This window comes from Hypomesus nipponensis, chromosome 19 (genome assembly GCF_054491055.1).
Source record: "Hypomesus nipponensis isolate SF chromosome 19, ASM5449105v1, whole genome shotgun sequence".
Classification (NCBI taxonomy): Eukaryota; Metazoa; Chordata; class Actinopteri; order Osmeriformes; family Osmeridae; genus Hypomesus; species Hypomesus nipponensis.
Window position 1 is genome coordinate 16,424,108 of NC_140379.1, and position 18,611 is coordinate 16,442,718.

An 18,611-nucleotide genomic window follows, 5' to 3' on the forward strand; every position below is an offset into this window, starting at 1 on the left:
ACGAACAACCGACCAATGGGATGAGGTGGTCACCGGGCCAACAGGCAGCAGGGAACAGGAAGAGGAAGCAGAGTGGACGGCTTACATCAAAAGAGGTCACATACTACAGCTACCAGGTCCAAGAAAAAGACAGGAGAGCCAACAAGTTAACAGAACGTGGTATTAAGACAAAGCTTATACTGGTAACATCATTCATAACCAAAAAGGTTATGTCTTCACTTTCAGTCATGTTTTTCAGTGTTTCATGTTTAAGAATATTTACATGAAGTATGGTGAGGAGATGCATATGTACTGATTGGAGTGCTATGAAACAGATACAGTTTGAAAAGTTGTTTCAAGAGTCGATGCTCTTTTATTCAAGAACAACCAGTTAGCCTTTGCTTTTATATGTTCAACGTATTATTAAATCCTTAACTTTTCAGAATGAATCCAGCTTAGGACATCATCTAAAAATCCCTCCTCAGAGACAGTCAACATGGGGCCTGGTTGCACAAGAGATTCCTGCCTACAGCCTTCAGTTATTAAAAAGCATCAGAATCTTCACATCCTCTAATGTGCCTCTGACACATACCGGTAGTCATGTCCCAGCAACGTTCCAGGGACAGCCCTGCAACATCCCACTTCCAGCAAAACATCTCAGCCAGAGGCCAGCCAACAGGACATGACGCAGGTAGGGGTCACCAATCATCACCAGGAGGGATTTTCTTTTGTCTGTTTGTCATGATTATGGACTAATGGGAATACGATGACTTAGTTTCGGTGTACGGTGTACTTTGTAGAATGACTTTGTACAGCCTTCGTGAGATAGTGCTTCATGTTGACGAAGTCTCTTACCTCATGTGAGAGGTTTCTTGAAAAGAGCTGCTGCAATGAGAGGCCGGTAGTATCATCTGTTTTGAAATCAATTCCGCGAAAACACCTGTTGGCTTTAAACTGCACCTGATGGAACTTATCACGATTGAAAAGATTGCAGGGAGTTTTAAGGCACCTTTATTTCAAGGTGGGGGGGACACAACATAGAAACAATACAACACTGGCACACTTGGAAGATTTTAAAAACTGAGTAGTCTCATGCTGTCTAAAAGTGCTGGCGTACATGAGTTGTCGTTCAGTGCTCTGAGGACACAGACCACAATGACACAAACAAGAACCGTCAGTTGCAAAAAATATTGCACTTTGGGTGCTACTTTGGAATGTGCTTACATAATCGTTGACCAAAAAAAAGTATCTGCTTAAATACACAACATAGATAATGTTCGTCAAAGGTAAAAACCATACTGTAACTCTATTTTAATCGCTTAAATATTTCCGTAAACCTCTCTTTCTCAAAGAGTCTTCACCTTGGTAGACCTGAGAGAACACAGTATCAAGGGTGGGGTACATTAATGTACATTTGTCTCGTGACCACTGTTTATCTGGAGGTACCGAAAGGATTCATAGTCGCCAGAGGCCACATTCATTCTTTCAGGATGACATTCAACGCAGGAGAACAAAGCATACTGGACATGTATCCAATGTGACTATAGAAGAACATGTATTTCACCACACTCGAAACTTGGTCCCTAAACTTAGACAATAATTGTCTATGCTTCTCACCATCACAAACAACCTGGCAGACTTCCTAAAACAACATAAATAGGACTTGAAGTGGATCGATGATAAGAAAAAAAGCTAAACCAAATAAACACTCCCAAAAAGCTACATCCTTGAACCCTAGATAGTCACAATCATGTATTCGAGCATGATGAGAAAGAGTCTTTGGAAGAAGAGGATGGATGGGGGAGGGTTGAAGGGATGTTATTCTGTAGGAGGGCTCTTTGGCTGTACTCCAACATTCAGTCCAAAGATCTTCTTCTTGCCTTGAGCTATGGCTTTGTCAGCTGACATGTCCCCGTGGCTGTTGTAGCGGTCGCTGAAGTACGTGAAAATGTTGACGACCAGGAACAGGGCCAGAAACAGTGACAGGGTAATCCATAGCAGACGGTTGCACCGGAATATCTTTGGACAAAGACGATCAACCACGACCAGGACCTCCTCCACTTTACTGTAAAAACAGTTGAATAATGTCTCATGTTATAACATTGTTCAAATACAGCAAGACCATTTCTATATGTAAATATCTACAGAAGATGTATATTCTACCTTCTACCCAGATATATAGTCACCTTCTACTCTTTTGCTCCTTTCCGTCTTCCTCTTTCAGTTTTTCTGGCTCCTCCTCTTTTTCTTCCACTTCCTCTTCCTCCTCCTTCACTTCCTTGAGCTCTTTGGTTAGCTTCAGACCCTCTTGGTAACTGTGTTAGAACATGGTTTTACTTTAAATTCAGTAAAAGCAGGTGCATCGCATTGTGACAGTGTCTGTGTAAAGGGCAGCCTGTTTGCGTAGCTGACAGTCTGACATGCTTTGCAGAGGAATTCAATCGAAAACATGGATCTCAATTCGCTCAATAATCAAGAGTCAGACTGGAGATTGAAGGTGTGCTGTGTGTTTGTGTGTGCATGCATGTGTGTGTGAGCATGTGTGTTTGTCGGAACAAGTGTGTGTGTGTGTGTGTGTGCGTGTGTGCGTGCATATGCGTTCCTTACCCTTTTTTGTAGAACTCCTCCTCCATCTTTGCCTTGATCTCAGCCCTGATCTCAGCCCTGATGTCGTCGAGGTTGACAGGGAGCTTGGCTGCTGCGGAGGGCTCTCCTTCCTGCTCCGGACCCATCTTTCCACTGCATTGTTTCACATAGGAAAGAACAGTCAGCCCTGGCTGTCTGTACGAGAACAGTCACCATACAGAGGAGGGAGGCTGGTCATTGGGCTTTCCATCACAACAACCCTGGCCTTGTCTTAATGGACGGACTGGAACACAGTTGAAAGGCGCCGTGCGTGTGTGCCCTCATCGCTGACGACCAGGCTTGCGTAAAAAACCCAAAGTACAAAGGCAAGTATGTGTACACGGGGACTCTTAAACACCTCGCTGGGTCTGACCGAGCAGGCACTTTGCACGCTTGTTATTATTCAGGCTACAGCTTTCTACTTCTTTCTGTTTCTACGTCATTCCACCTCCCTCTCTCTCTCCCTCCCTCCCTCTCTCCCACTCCCTCTCTCGCTTTCTCTCTCGCTGTGTCTCTCTCCCTCTCTCTCTCCTCCCTCGCTCTTCTGAGACGCTGGCTTCGGGCTAGCCTTTCAGCACGCTTCCCCAGCTTTCACCTTATTCCGAGGCCGGAGCGAGAACTTGAGCTCGGCCTGGTTTCTGTCAGACCCCTTAGCACAAATGTTTAGATGACATCTCAAAATAGCATATCAATCAGTTGCAGCTGCAGGGTTTTTATGGAAGGCTAGCACCGTTTATTTTGAGCCCGCATACAATCGCTAGCTGCATAAACGTGGTGCTGTGCTGTGAAAAGGTCCCTGGTCCTGCTCTGTGATTCATCTGGGACTGTCCCCCCCCCCCAGCAAGCACATCCTGGAAGCAACACATCCACCACCCGTCCTGATAGAGCAGCAGATACCCTCTGATAAGGCTGGGTGAACATTAGGGTCCATTGTTTCGCAGAGCGCTGACCTAACCTTGGAAGCCTGGAAGAACACACAATCAGATATACTGCTTGAGACTTATGCATGTCTGTCATGTGCACGTTTCCAAGCCATGCTTCTAGAGGTCATGGTGTCCAAGCACACAGAAGCCCACCTCTCAGCCCGGGCTGGCTGTCCAGACTCTGGCGGAGCGCTGCTGTTCATGACGTTAGCCTCACACTGGAACAGAACGACAAACATGAACACAATGAGAGTCAGTGAGCATGGGCAGGGAGATACACTCAACTCTGTGTTGACATGGTTGAGACACAAGGCTAAGACCTACGAGAACAGGAAGTCCAGAGCCAGGGTTGGTTCCAAAGCCAGGTCCAGGACCAGAACCAAAACCAGGACCAGAACCAAAACCAAAACCAGGACCAGAACCAAAACCAGGACCAGGACCAGGACCAGGACCAGGACCGAGGTTGGGTCCAGAAGCAGGGGTAGGGACTGGGCCGGCAATGACGGGAGTCTGTCCAGGGATGTTTAGGAGGTTAAATTTAGGGACCACAGCTACACTGACCCTCCTCCTGGGCAAAGCCTAAAAAGGAGAGGTAGAGAGGGGGGGGGGGGGGGGGGGAGAGCGGAGGGCGAGAGGAAAAAGGGAGAAGTGGAAAATGTAAACAATTCAGATTTGATCATGTGAGAGGTATGAGATCTGTACATCTGAGATAGCACGCGCACAAGCACACACACACACACACACACACACACACACACACACACAGATACACTACAACATAGTTTATACCTTACCTTCCCCAGAGTCAGAGACATGGATCTGGATGGGCGTGGAACTCCATCATCTAGACATCAAACACACAGGACAACATAGTCAGAGCTAGGATCAAACTGTAAACCAGGTTCCTTTTGGTCAGACGGATAACCTTCAGGGCAACCAAAACAGAAATCCTAACTATGAACATCAGTGCTGAGACTGTTTGAGCTGTCTCCCGGTCCATTACCCCCAGTGTCTATAGACCCTCCATAGCAACGGCTGGAGTTCTGATTGGCCAGCTTCTTGAACTCCGTCAGCTCCGCGCGATCCTTCTCATAGGTCCTCTTCAGGTTCTCCACGTACTGCATCATCACCTCTGTGGCCTTGTTCATCCGCTTCTCCTGGGAACACACAGCACAGCGTCAATGTTGCCCTGCTCCTGTGAACTTATCTCTCCAACTAATGAAGAATCAGGGAGCTACCTAGCAGTAATTGCTGAAGTGTAATAGCAGGGTTGTACTGGCCCAATGCTGCAGGCGTTGTATTGTCTTGTTATGAAGAAGGTATTTAGTTCTGGGGCGAATATAAATGTGAGTGTGCAGGGGCAGGGGAAAGCCTCATTACTGGTATAGTACAGCTGTGACAACGTCACCTCCTCAGTAAATATTATCTTCAACCATTCAGTGGGGGCTTAGCCATAACCATGGACATAGCCCGGAACATTTCTCTACGCATTCACTGAGTTTTCTTTGGCCAGAAGTATAACCGTAAGGAAAACCAAAACATTAAACAAAATCTTTGGCAAATAACTTATCTGTCAGAAAACAAACATTCCAACGGACACTTTGGAGGAGACAGGATTTTTTCTCACGATAGGGAAAACAGTGATGTTTCACATGCACTTTTCTGTTTGCTTTGGTCATTCAGGAGTTTCTTCTGGGTTCTACGCCCACTGGGCCGTTACCTGTCGCACGGCCCCCACTATCTCCGCCCTGCTGGACAGTCGGGTGGCCAGGCGGTGCAGGACAGCTAAGGTCTCTATGAGGCGCTGGTATGAATCCCGCTGGTCAGAAGTCTGCCACTGGGGGGCGGTGATCTGCAACAACACAAGCAGCAAAATGGAACATTCTAGTGAACAAAAACGCAATGTCATTCAATTGTTTTCTGATCTTCCCCCCTCAGACTCTTGGCGATTGATCCAGGTTTGGTAGTTGTGCACACAGCTAACAATGCTAGTCGGTCCGCTACCTCTGCTAGCATGACCTCTGACCTTGAGTGAGCCTTTGAACTCTTCCAGTTCCTTCTCTGTGTTTTCCTCCGTCAGGTTCCGCTCCCGCTCCGCCTGCTTCAGACGCGTCTCCAGGGTGTAGTTGTCGTTCCGGAACGCCAGCGACAGCTGAACAAACGCGTTCTGCAGAAAGGATGTGACTGTGTTGAACACGGGCTGAACGCTCATCAGGGACACATTAGAGCTGACTATTGAGGATGGAGGCCAACCATCACACTGCACACCAACACACAGCTGGGTTAGTGGGGTCAGGTCAATTCAAGTTCACCCCGGGAAAACACTGACATATTAAGGGTGTGTGGAATAAGACTGAATGAACAAACAGCAGTGAGAGGGACCCTGATAACGTGCTTGCATTGGCCACTGCAAACAAAGCAACACACAAAACTGAGGGGATGCCCACCAACAAATTACTTTAAGTGTGGAATCTTCTAGCTACTGAGGCTGAGCTGAACCAAACTGTAATGTGCAATAACCCTGACGGCCAACCCCCCCCCCCCACACACACACGCACAAAGCAAATCTAAGTTGGTGGAACAAAGTGTGGAATGCTGCACACAGAGAGCAGGAGGGCAGCGAGAGCAGAGTACAGAGAGAGATCAGATAGAGAGAGAACAGAGCAGAGAGAGTAGAAAATGATAGAGAGAGAGAGCAGGGAAGAGAGAGCAGAGAGAGAGTAGAGAGAGAGAGTAGGGCTGAGAGAGAGAGAGAGAGAGAGAGAGAAAGCAGGGAGCAGAGAGAGAGCAGCGAGAGAGACTAGAGAGTAGAGAGAGCAGAGAGAGCAGAGCAGAAAGAGTAGAAAAAGAGAGAGAAAGTGGAGGAGAGGCCACAGAGGACAGGACAGCTTGGACCTCTGACTGTCCTCCTGCAGATGGATCCCCATGGGGACGCTGGGCGGGGCCACAGCCAAGGACCTCACTCACACTGCCCCATGTTTGCACTCTCTCCATGGAGACGGGAAACCACACAGGCCCAAATTAGCCTTCATCAGAAGGAGATAGTACACGACTCCAAAGTCTACAGTATTTCACTTTGCATAACAACGTCAGGGCTGTTTAGCTTCTGTGATCTAGCTGTATGCAACCGAACGTTGGGATACCTACCTCGACTTCTTTTTCTGTGAGGGGAGGTGCACTGGAATCCAAAGAAAACAGACAGTGTTTGTCAGCGAGCAAAGGGGAAGCTGAATGAGTTGGCACGTCTTAGTTTCTGATTCTGATTCTAAAGGTATGGCATTGTCACAAACCAGCCTGGTAGACCTCTGTGAAGTTTGAGTTTCCTCAGCATCACATCTGAGATGTTGGGCATGGAGTCTGACTTCTCCTTGGTCTCCTCGTCAGAGGGGGAGCCTGGAGGGGGGAGGGGGACAGACCTGTGGGCAGAGAGGCAGACCACTCACCTTTACCAGGAACCGTTACTACGTCTACTAACATCATTCTAATAGCCATTCAGCAGGGGGGATTCAACATAGCTTTGTTTCTCAGCATCTGATCTCACACACTTCACGTCTTCACAATCACACCCTCTGCTGGTCGAAATTCAGTACTGCATTTTTGGGACAAGCACGTGTACGGAAAACAGGTTGACCAGCCAGTCAAACGCCAGACCAGGAGATGAACGCACACACATAGCAGAACATGAACACGGGCAGACAAAACATGTCCCCTGTCATGTTTCCAGTCGCTCTCTGGGTCAATTAGGACACATTTCCTTTGACGTAGCCCATAGACAGGAAGCCTTGACCTGGTCTCCTCCATACCCTGGTATACTTCCTACATAAGCTACACTGACTGCTGTACCTCTTTCCTGTTCAGCTGTTTCACTCAGGTCTGGCAGCTTGGAGCCCACACTTTGATTTCGTATCAGCTTATGTTCCTGTACACGGGATATAAACAAAAGAGGGCTTTAGAAACAACGAACTTGGCTCGCACGTCTTTCATGCTCTGGTAGTTGATGGTCGTAAAAGCCGAGAACACTAAATTCCCTCCCTGGTATTTTGCCAGTAAAAGGAGGGTAAAACAAATGTCACGTAAACATTGGGACCAGAAAGCAAAAGGATGAGCAGCTCTCTGGCCCTGCCGGAACACTGGCCTCCATCGTACCTCTCTCAGTTTGGACAGTTTCTGCACGTTGACGGGCTGGGCGGGGAAGTCCTTGTACCCCGAGGACTTGTGCGGGCCCTCCCGTGGTTTGTCTGTGAACGAGAAGGTCTCCTCCGTCTTGGGGGAGAAATTGGGCGCCCCGTTGCGGGTGTTGAGGGTCCCCACCGTGTCCCAGGACACGGCTCTCATGAGAGGGGGAAAGGCCCCGATGGTCTTGATCTCGGCCGTGCAGGGGGCCTGCTGGGTCGGGGGCCGGGGGACGGGCTTGGCCACGCCTGTGGCCGGGGTCTGGCTGGGGTTTCGGACCGGACCCTCCTCCGGCTTGTTAACCAGCACAGGAACGGGGCTCTTCTTGGATACCCGGGGGTCACAGTTCTCCTTCTGGCCCCCACTGGGCTCCCTGGTGGTGGAGGGGCCGGCGTAGCGGGGGGTCAGGGTGCCGGAAGACACCTTCCGCTTCTCATTGGGCTTCCAGTCCACCAATCGCCTAGTGCCCTGGGAGCAGTACATCCAGACAGAAGAAGGAAGATTCTATTCCAGCGTTCAATCTACTACAACCACATGGAATGCCTGATAACTTCAGATGTGTTTGGGCCATTGAGTGAGAGGTGAGTGAGAGACGATGTTGTGCTGACCTCCTGCTCCGGTGATCCGGGGTCCACCTGCTCCCTCACTAGAGGAATCTCCAGACGCTGGGAGAAACCATGACAACGACATTACCAACCACACCACTGCACTATCGTCAGCGAGAACAAACGCTGACACGGAGTATAGAGTAGACTGTAAGCCTTACCGGACTGACAGGCCGGCTGGCGTAGTTGACTTCTGCGGGTCCCACACCTGAAACAGAGACCAGAGGATCATGTAGGACGACGAGTTTGATCCTCGCCTCTGCTGTTCACCACGTATGTCGAGAGGGCGGGAACGGGACGTACTGATTTGCGGGGCGGTGCTGATGGAACTGCTTCTAGACGCCACTGGCGATGAGGACGGCGTCGGGTTGGGAGAGAGACCTGCGGATAGACCCAACCCTGTTGGCTTTACTCCAACATATAAAAAAAAAACTAAAATGTGAAGTAGGAAACAAGGAACAGCGTGTTTGTTGGCGTTCCCTCTGCTACTATCAGTGGACTCATGTTAACAAAGCCTGGGAGGATGACGTGTAATTGGGAATGAAGTTGGTTCCCTAAGTTACTGTGGCCCGTGTTTACTCTGGAATTTGCTGGCAAGCGTCCACCAGCAGATGTTTGAGGACATGAGCACGTACGTGCTGATGCTGTGTGCAGATTAGAGGGGAGTAATCCACTTCGCAAAATAAACGAGCTCACTGAAAAGACTTGTTGTTGGTTGTGCTCTGATATCCTGGTTTACGTTCCGCCATTGAATATAGGTTTGTACCTGGGCATCGCTGCAGGGTGTGTATGTGTGGTGTGAGAGTCTGGGTGGACTAGGTGTGGTGTGTGTGTGTGTGTGTGTCTCACCGGTGGGGGATTCGGTGAGGCTGCAGGTGGACCTGCGTCCGCGGCGCGTCAGGAAGCGGTCGCTGACCTTCCTGGCCTCCTCCAGCAGCTCCAGGTTCTTCTGACGCTCCTCCTCAGACAGCTGCAGCTCTGGGAGCTGGTCCTTCACCAGGTCCAGCACCTGTCCTGAACTGTCTGAGACACACACACACAGACACACAGACAAACACACCCACACATTAACATTTAGTCATTGAGCAGACGCTCTTATCCAGAGCGACTTACAGTAAGTACAGGGACATTTCACCCGAGGCAAGTAGGGTGAAGTGTCTTGCCCAAGGACACAACGTCATTTGGCACGGCCGGGAATTGAACTAACAACCTTCTGATTAATAGCCCAACTCCCTAACCTCTCAGCCATCTGACGCGTCCCCCCCCCCCCACACTCACACGCACACACACACACATAGACACACACATGCGCCGACACACAGATACACGCATGAACACACACACACACACACACACAGTTCCACATGAATATACACATGACTCACACATGCAAACACATCCTCAATCCAGAAAGGTTACATTAACCCTAACCCTCCCATAAACAGTATCAAAACACAAGCAAAGACAAATGGCTCCAACCTATAGCCCTCTCTGTGGTCTCAGCTGAGATCAAGCCAGCATCAACAGTAATCAAGGCTTCGTCTCAACCTGTGCTGTTCTAAGCTGACCTCTCCCCCCTCTGTCTACCCACCAATCACCAAACTTAGACCAGGATCCCAAATTTGCATCAGCCAACCGTGGGCTCTTGTTTTAGATCAAGGGATGATTATACTTGTACAGAACACATACCGTGACTTACAGTAAAATCATGCAAATATCCGTCTGTTTCTATCGACAGCCTGGGCCACTCACCTACTGTGGTGATGGGGGAAGGACAGTTTCTGGAGAGGCGGGATCTGGGACTGTGTGGTCTGAGAGAGAGAGAGAGAGAGAGAGAGAGAGAGAGAGAGAGAGAGAGAGAGAGAGAGAGAGAGAGAGAGAGAGAGAGAGAGAGAGAGAGGAGGGAGGGGGAGGGAGGGATAGAGAGAGAGAGAGAGAGAGAGAGAGAGAGAGAGAGAGAGAGAGAGAGAGAGAGAGAGAGAGAGAGAGAGAGAGAGAGAGAGTGAGAGAGAGAGAGAGAGAGACAGATATTGAGAGACATAGAGTGAGAAAGAGAGAGAAAGGGAAGAAAGGAAGGACAATGATACAGAGAGAGAAAGAGAGAGAAAGAGAACAGAGAGAGAGAGAGAGAGAGAGAGAGAGAGAGAGAGAGAGAGAGAGAGAGAGGGGGAGAGAGAGAGAGGCAGAGAGAGAAAGACAGCGACCAGAGAGAGAAAGAGTACAGAGAGAGGGAGAGAACAGAGAGAGAGAGGGAGAGAGAACAGAGAGAGAGGGAGAGAGAACAGAGAGAGAAAGAGTACAGAGAGAGGGAGAGAACAGAGAGAGAGAGGGAGAGAGAGAGAGAACAGAGAGAGAGAGAGAGAGAGAGAGAGAGAGAGAGAGAGAGAGAGACTTTATACAGTGTTCTTAGAGCTCCGTCTATATTTACATTCTACCACAACACTGGAGATGGATGGATTTCCTTTTCTAGAAATATCAAGATGCTGCGATGGACAAAGTGGCTCGTTTTTCAGCTGGTAGATTGCTCTAAACCCCAGTCACAGACGTGAATAATCCCCCACTCCCGATCAAAGAACCACAGTACCTTGCCTGTTCCAGAGGCCGGCCCTCTTGTTGGACTACAGTGGCCTGTTTTGGGAAGACGATCTTGGGGGCGGTCATGACCAGCCCTCTGCTCTCTGGTGTGTACTGCAGAGAGGAACAAGACAGAAGTCTGGAGATGTTCAAAACTCTCACAAACAGAAATATTTTCACAGCAATGACTCAAATTGTGGAATGTTGATTTAACTCATTCAAAGTTCAAAAGCACAGGAAAGGCTCATCAGCCGGGCGATATCAGAGTAAACATGTCACCCAATTGCTTGTGTCACAGCAAAGGGATGCGAAACGTTCCCATTGGCTGCCCTTTGACCTTAACGCTTGAGTACACAGCTCTATGACATGCTCGTGTTTGCATTGCCTGCATGCCGCAGATATGTTCGCTAGCTTGGTGGATTGATGTTTTCTCAAGGCTTTCATGTGAATATCAGTGTTGGGACAGGCCAAACTTGGACGTCTTTTCCTCACTAAACCTTTGTGCTCTTCAGCAGGCCAGGGCTTCTATAGATGTGGTGGAATCCAGGGAAGACCAAAAAAACACCCACTTCAGGGCATTACTGTTTCAAAGCACTTTTAAGGGAAACCGAAATCAACTTGCTGCTGGGTTTGATGGGTGAGATGGGGGCTGGGTATTCCAGTGAGGCACTTAGCTCTGGGGGTTAACAGGTGGTCTAAAGCCAGTTTGGAGAGGCTGTTGAAACTAGCCGTGCTCTTAGCCTATCGGCATAGCGTCAACATCTCAGACCGCGAACATCAGATCTTGTCGTCCTCTGGGACTAAACATCCTCAACATCCTGGACTGTGGATCTCAACCTCAACCCAGCAGGGAGAGCTGGGCTGAAGCAACTTTACCTGAATCATGTAACCGATCTGCAGGGCTGGAGCTCATTGAATGGCCATAGTTTCCCAAATCAAGTACCATTTCCAACAGGAAAAGCTAGGCCTGAGCTCAATCTTTTGTCAGTTCCACAGTGTCCTGATTCTTTCCTCAGAGGAATGCATGTAAATAAACAGATGGGTCAGATATGAGGTCCTAATTAAATCTTAAATCAGGAGGAGGATGCTGACAGCAGATGCTGTAACCGTCTGTCCAGAATTGCTGAAAGGCCTGGGTATTGTTTAATAAAGGAGGATTGTTTTATTTGGTTGGCATATGCTCCTAGATTAGATTACGGAGTTAGCTGCATTCCTCTTAAGAGGGTTTATCTGCTCTGTGTTTATGACTGGAGAGGAGGAAGGTGTGCTCACAGGAGGAAGGCTACTCTGCTAAAGCACTCATCCATTCTCCTACTTGATGGCTGCAAACATTAAATCCAAATTTAGCCAGCGTTTAGAGAGCTCCACACTACAACTTCATGACAGTTTGACTACCATAATACAGCACAATATTATGCTCTAGAAGACATACTGGAGTAGAATTTCAGAACATTATAAACCTTCCATGTCATCTGGAACAACAGCTACTCAATGACTTAATACTAGTAATAACAACTCTGCTGTTGGTCATAAGTCAACTAATCACATAAATAATAAACCTTAAATGACAAGTGCCCTTTAGAGCAGAGCACAGATCTTTGGGGATCTGGAACATTCTGTCCTGGCCACCAGAGATGTTTCAATTAGTTCATCAAGGTAAAATGCTGGTAATAAAAGGAACTTAAGGTAGCAATCTGGACAAATCAGGAGAGAACAGCATGCCCTGGGATTGATTACATATTTTAGCTGCAGAGTGAAAATAGCTTTGTTCAAAGTGAACAATAACATTGGGCAAGCCACCTTTTTTGGACAACAGCCTGAAGTGGTCTATTTTAAATTTCCGTCAGCCTTTCATCATAAACCCAAAGCTGTGATACACCCGCACCCTTACCATACGCACACTCGGCACGCAAAAGCTTTTTCCAACGTTAAACATCCCCGTCACAAAGACGTCACCATGTGTCAAAAGCATGCCCAACGCGCAGTGTTGACGAGCCGGAGGACAGTGTCAGAGCTCCCACAGGCAGCGTGCTGCGTACTCACCGTGCTGGGGGAGCTGGAGGAGCTGTCCTGCTCCTCAGGGGAGTCCTCCTCGTCCTCCTCGGGGAGGGTGGGCATCGCAGGGAGGAGAGGGGGCCGCGAGCGGGTGTGGGGGAAGACGAAGGGGATCTCAGGGGGGCTGGGGGGAACAGGGGCCTCCTGGCTGCTTTGGCTTGCGTTTGGCGCTGCAGGACACTGCGACGATAGCTGGTCCTCTGCTTCCTGGTGGCCGAATGGGTTATGTGAGTGTTTCTGCGTGTAAACGTGCAGCGTGTGCACTCACACACACACAGTCTGAGGAAACCACGTCGAAATCAACTTCCTCAAACCGGGATACAGTGTAATTTGCATATGTACGGCTGGGCATGTGTCAGATTTCAGTTTCTCTGTGCTGTTGATTTTCACATAGCTCCATCATGTCTCACAGTAGCCAGGGAAAGCAATAAAAGCCTCCATGTCTCCACAGTCTTAAACACAGACATTTACAGACATGACTGGCCCAGTAAAAATGACAACCATTCAACCAAACCAATGAAGTCATCAGGACTACAGCCTTGCACACATGAATTAAAAACCAATGTATTCACAGCAGCGGTCACTGCCAGTGATTGCATGTGACAAGGCGAATCAACATTGCACTCTTCCAGACCAAGTTTCTGCTTTTTTTTCCAGCCTATCATGTATCCAAAAAGAACACCACATCTACATGTTGATCTTCCCCTCACCGCGTTAAACCTGTCCTTAAAGGAAAAAAACGGCCCTTCCTGCCCTTCCTCTTTAGAGCTGTGAATAAACAAATGTGACCTTTCCTCTGATACAGGGGGGGGGGGGGGGGGTGGGGGGTCAGGCTGGGAGAACGGGATTCCCAGAGGGGAGGGGAGCATTCTTCCGGCTATTAAAGACAGACTGACATCAATCTCAGACCCCAGATATAAGGCGAAAGGATATCCCTAGCCGGCATCTGGAGAACCTAAACATTAATTAAGATGGCTGTGAAAGCAAAATGACACAACTAGAAAGAATTTGCGCACTATAGCCTAGTGTAGGATACATGAAGGCAATGGAATACCTATCTAAACCTGCATGTATTCAAAACAAGATGCTTCAGTTAGCAAAGTTGGATTAAATCTAGCCTGACCTTGTCATACTCATAATTCTAGTCAGAATATGAGTCTGAAAACCCTCCGTTGGGCTGTGACTACGGGGCGTGTTTCAACCGAACTCGTAAAACAAATGCCTCTTCGCTCAATTGGATAGAGCTACAAACAATCAGAGCAACGTAATATGTTGTTTGTTGAAAACGAATTCAACCCGAGGGCTCTTTTGTGACGTTGTTGATTACGTTACTGTTGATCATCTGTCCATCATCGTATAAAGTCCGCCCTGGCAATTTCATTGGTCCGCCCAGATCCTGGTTTTATATAGTTGTTCCCAATACGTTTCTTTCTAGAATTTTTTTTTTTTTTTACGCACATTCTTTCTATCTCAGGTCTGTAATTAATTTAGTGGGAAAATGTCCTACAAGATCCCTAGCACTGCCAGAAATAACCGTATCAGCCATGCCATCAGTCAAGGCTCTGGTAGGGGTGACAGGGGTCACATTCTCCCTGGAGACCAGCCTCCCTCACTGGGCCAGATTGTCTGCCAGGGCCCCTTAGCTCCAGGGCTCTGGGACCTCCCAACATTGTACAGCAGTCTCATCATCTGCAACCATGCCCTCTCTAGTACGGGGGCTGGGGGGGGGGGTGCCTGGTACACCCTAGCACCCTGGTTGGCAGGGATGTGAAACATGAAACGTTGCCAAAGCAGCAGCAGTTTGTGTGTGTTTAAGGTTTTGTGAAGGACTTTTGCTAACTTACCTCAGAAGATGCACAGCTGGATGGCTCTGGAGTGTTGCTCCTCCTACAATAGTCTGGATCAAAGGTCTGGTCCCTCCCACTTTCTACTCGGCTTGCTAATTGGTCCTTCCCACTGGGGTCTGCTTTTGCTAACGGACTCCTCCCACAGTCACTGGGTGAAGATGATTCGCCACTTTCACAGTCCGCCGCCTCTGATTGGCTGTAGTCACTGCCAGTCAGATGAGACCCACAAACAAACAGTCTTTTGCCCATATCCAACACCCTGACACAGAAAGGATATCCTGGGTATCAGCTGACATAGTTGAGAGGCCTCCCCTCCAGCTCCCTCCTCTGTGAAATCGCTTGTCACACTCAGCCCCGACAGGTGGCCCCTCCCTCCCAGCTCAGCAGTGACAGGTGGCCCCTCCCTCCCAGCTCAGCAGTGACAGGTGGCCCCTCCCTCCCAGCTCAGCCCTGACAGATGGCCCCTCCCTCCCAGCTCAGCCCTGACAGGTGGCCCCTCCCTCCCAGCTCAGCAGTGACAGATGGCCCCTCCCTCCCAGCCCAGCCCTGACAGATGGCCCCTCCCTCCCAGCTCAGTGACAGGTGGCCCCTCCCTCCAAGCTCAGCAGTGACAGGTGGCATCTCCCTCCCAGTCTTGATGCTATCGTCTGTTTCCGCTTCCTCCCAGACCAACAAGACCAAAAGTGCCCCTGTATATTCAGTGGGACCTGGCGCGTGACAATGTAAACACCCACCTCTCTGTTCTGTCTCACCCTCTCCAGGCTCCACTGTCTGCTGGGCCTGTCGTCTAAACACACGCAATCCCTTTCCAGTAACAAAGAGAGGCCGAACATAAACACTTACCCCGCTACATTCTCCTTGGTGGAACTGGGGCAAACGGGTTGAGGGTCTGTTTCCGGTGGGATGGGAAGAGGTGATGCGCACGTGGGCTGGAGGCTGAACTGTGGCTGTGTCACTGCCGAGGGGAAGGTCTCCTCCGGCACAGGGACAGAACCTAGCATACAACGTCACAGCGTCAACAGGTTCAGACAGAGAGGGAAGTCAAAGCGACAAACAAATCAATACAATGATTTCGATGCAGTACGCGTGTGTGTGTGTGTGTGAGAAAGATGAGAGCTACTAGTGAACGATGGATCTATTGTGGTACTGGAGGGGTACCTCGAGACGCTGACCCAGTCCCAACACCACTTCTGCAGCTGCCCGGTCCAAGGTCTGGGTCAGAACTCCGGCCTGGGATGGATGACTTCTCACCAGGGCAGGGTGTCTCTGGTGCCTCACAGCTCCGAGTCTGACGGAGACAGAACCACATATTGATCCACTGCTGTCCCATTCAACAGCAAGCTCCACATGTGCATTTATGAGGCCAGTTTGGTATAAACTATGCAGAATGAAACGAGCAGTGGACTTTAATTCAGACAGCAGATTTGATTCTGGGAACACATGCGCCCATCCGGCCCATCCATCACCTGGAGAGGATGAAGACTGTGTAACAGCTAGCTGTCTCTTTGGACGCAAGACACAGTCAAAACAAAAATGCTACAAAAAAAAACCCTGCTATTCCCAGTATGTAACACTTTCACTAGTATTTCTGCTTCATTGCTATTGACTGCTATGTAAGGTCATGGTTTCCCGTTTTGGGCTAGAGGCAGGAGAACAATGCCAGTCTGCTGACCAATAAACACAGACTCATCCCTGCCTTAATCTAATCACCGCTCTGTAATGGTCTTCACAGGACACAGAACACTGTGTCTGTCTCACTAAAGAGGCCAGCCCTACCGCACCACCAACACAACTGTACCCGGTCTGTCTGGCTAACTTCCCATCATAAACAGAGAGTTTATTGGCGATGACAGTATCGGAGAAGTTCAGAAGTATTCCGAAGTTCATCTCTGAGAGGGAGCACTAAGGTTAAACTCATCACCGGAGGTTGTTTCTCTCATGCCTCCCCCTCAACCATTCCTGTGCGAGTTGACACCTACACATCTTGCCTGTACATCAGTACCACTCAGAGGATGGTGGGCGGGCAATATTTTAAGCACCATTCTGGATAAAACAAGTCGTCACAGCAGTCATGGAAAGATTCGTCCACGGTGACAGTGTGTGATTTAACAGCTAGCCGCCGTGATTGGGGGCTAAGCGCACACATGCACGCAGACAGGAGCTGCGCAGAGCCCTCCGGCCTAACAAGCAGATGAATATTGCAGTGTAATTGAATCACGCTGATTATTTCCTGTTGGCCGTGCGGAGCTGTGTGGGGTCAGGTCTGGGAGTGCAGTACCGCGGTACAGAACAGTATAGGACATGCGCTCCTCCAGGGCACACGGCCCTTCTCCTCCTTCTGCTTCCTGACTAGTTATTTTGGGGACTCCCCCCCCTCCTCTTCCAGCCTGTCTGTACACAACAGCGGTTTGATTCTCCAGAGAACACAGTTGGAGAAGAGCGAGAGAGCCCTCTCTCAGCCAGGTCCCTGGAGGACCCAGTGTTACCCCGCGGCGCAGGCCTCAGGCTCAGGCCCTCATGAGAAAGGCAGCAGAACTCTAACCCCACGTCCCCGTCCCCCCTCTCCTCTGTCCCGGCCTGTTACGTAAGCCTGCTCCCTCTTGCCAGATTTGTTTAAAATTTGGTTGTGTGAAGAGCAGAGAGTGCGTGGCCAACAGAGGAAGTGGTGGTCAGAACGCCACTGTGCCAGAGAACAGGATATGGAGGTAGTGTGAGAAAGACGACAGGAGATGCAGACAACCAAATAAAGACAAACATAATCATTTCTTTTAACGTGTACAAATACCCAGACATGGGGGCTAATAACGTAGATAACATTATTGGCCAACGTTAAAACAGAGTGGGCCAAAGTTACAAACAAAGACAGTCAAGACAACTTCTTTCAGGCAATAATGAATGAGCCCCACCTTGCAAAACAGTGCTTTCTGCATGAGGCATCTCCCTCACAATCATAATCATTTCAAACCCATGACCAACACTGCACATGCTTGACAGTGCTGTCAACTCATCCATTACCACAACAAAACACCACCAAAGCCCTTGAACTGACACCCGGCCTGGGATTCAGAAACTGCTACAAAGTCCATCACCTGTCTATGCACTAGATCAAGGATATCACAAGGATCAGTACCTGAGGGTTGCAGGAGAGATTCTCGCTCCTCCGGTCAGCTTGTTCTCATAAACCACCAGGCAGAGCCGGCTTCCCACAGTTATGCTGTCACTCGCTCACTTTTTCACAGAAAACCCAGCTATCCCCAGCCGTCTCTTTCCCTCTGCTTTCCTCTCCGTTCACTTGTCTTTTTTTCCAGCACCAGCCTCTCTTTCACTTCTGGGAGCTTTGACCATTTAAGGAGAAGGCTCTGTGTGCCTCTTTGGGCTGCCGCCGCCGCCGCTGCTGTGTGTGTGTGTGTGTGTGCGTGCGTGCGTGAGCTCTCTCGGTCTGCAGCTTCACTGAGCCCTGACTGATCACATCACTAAGCTGCAACTGCAGGAGCTTGGTGTTGGTTTTACTTAGCTTTGTTTGACTCATTCAGTGTGTGTGTGTGTGTGCGTGCGCGTGTGTGTGTCTATGTAACCACAACCCTCGTCCATGTACACAAGGTTTGGCATGTAAACAGTGTAGCAGGTGAATGCTAGACCTCTAAAGGGAAGTAGAGGATGGCTCCTAAGAGCCTTCTACTACAATTACAGACATGAACGTTCTCTCTCTTTGTCTTTCTTTCGCTCCTTCCCTATGCAAAAGATTGTACGTCCTCTACAAACAGAGCCATCCTTTGAGAATATACTGCATGTCACAAGTGTTCCCTCTTGTGTGTGGATTTGTGAGAATC

General features: G+C 49.3%; 1 protein-coding gene across 1 annotated transcript; it reads right to left on the minus strand.

Moving 5' to 3' along the window:
• Positions 1–974: 974 nt before the first annotated feature.
• On the minus strand, positions 975–16,057 carry LOC146247239 (inositol 1,4,5-triphosphate receptor associated 1-like). Its single transcript, XM_084682875.1, has 23 exons — positions 15,940–16,057; positions 15,625–15,775; positions 14,779–14,986; positions 12,923–13,141; positions 10,890–10,993; positions 10,058–10,116; positions 9,155–9,328; positions 8,609–8,686; positions 8,467–8,513; positions 8,309–8,365; positions 7,674–8,168; positions 7,358–7,446; positions 6,818–6,925; positions 6,675–6,705; positions 5,554–5,694; positions 5,248–5,379; positions 4,531–4,684; positions 4,322–4,371; positions 3,852–4,106; positions 3,681–3,745; positions 2,587–2,718; positions 2,166–2,294; positions 975–2,044 (listed from the first exon to the last, which is right to left on the minus strand). Exons 4-23 carry the CDS (start codon positions 12,995–12,997, stop codon positions 1,798–1,800), a joined length of 2,622 nt encoding a protein of 873 aa, XP_084539001.1. The 5' UTR covers positions 12,998–13,141; positions 14,779–14,986; positions 15,625–15,775; positions 15,940–16,057; the 3' UTR covers positions 975–1,797.
• Between the last annotated feature and the right edge of the window lie 2,554 nt (positions 16,058–18,611).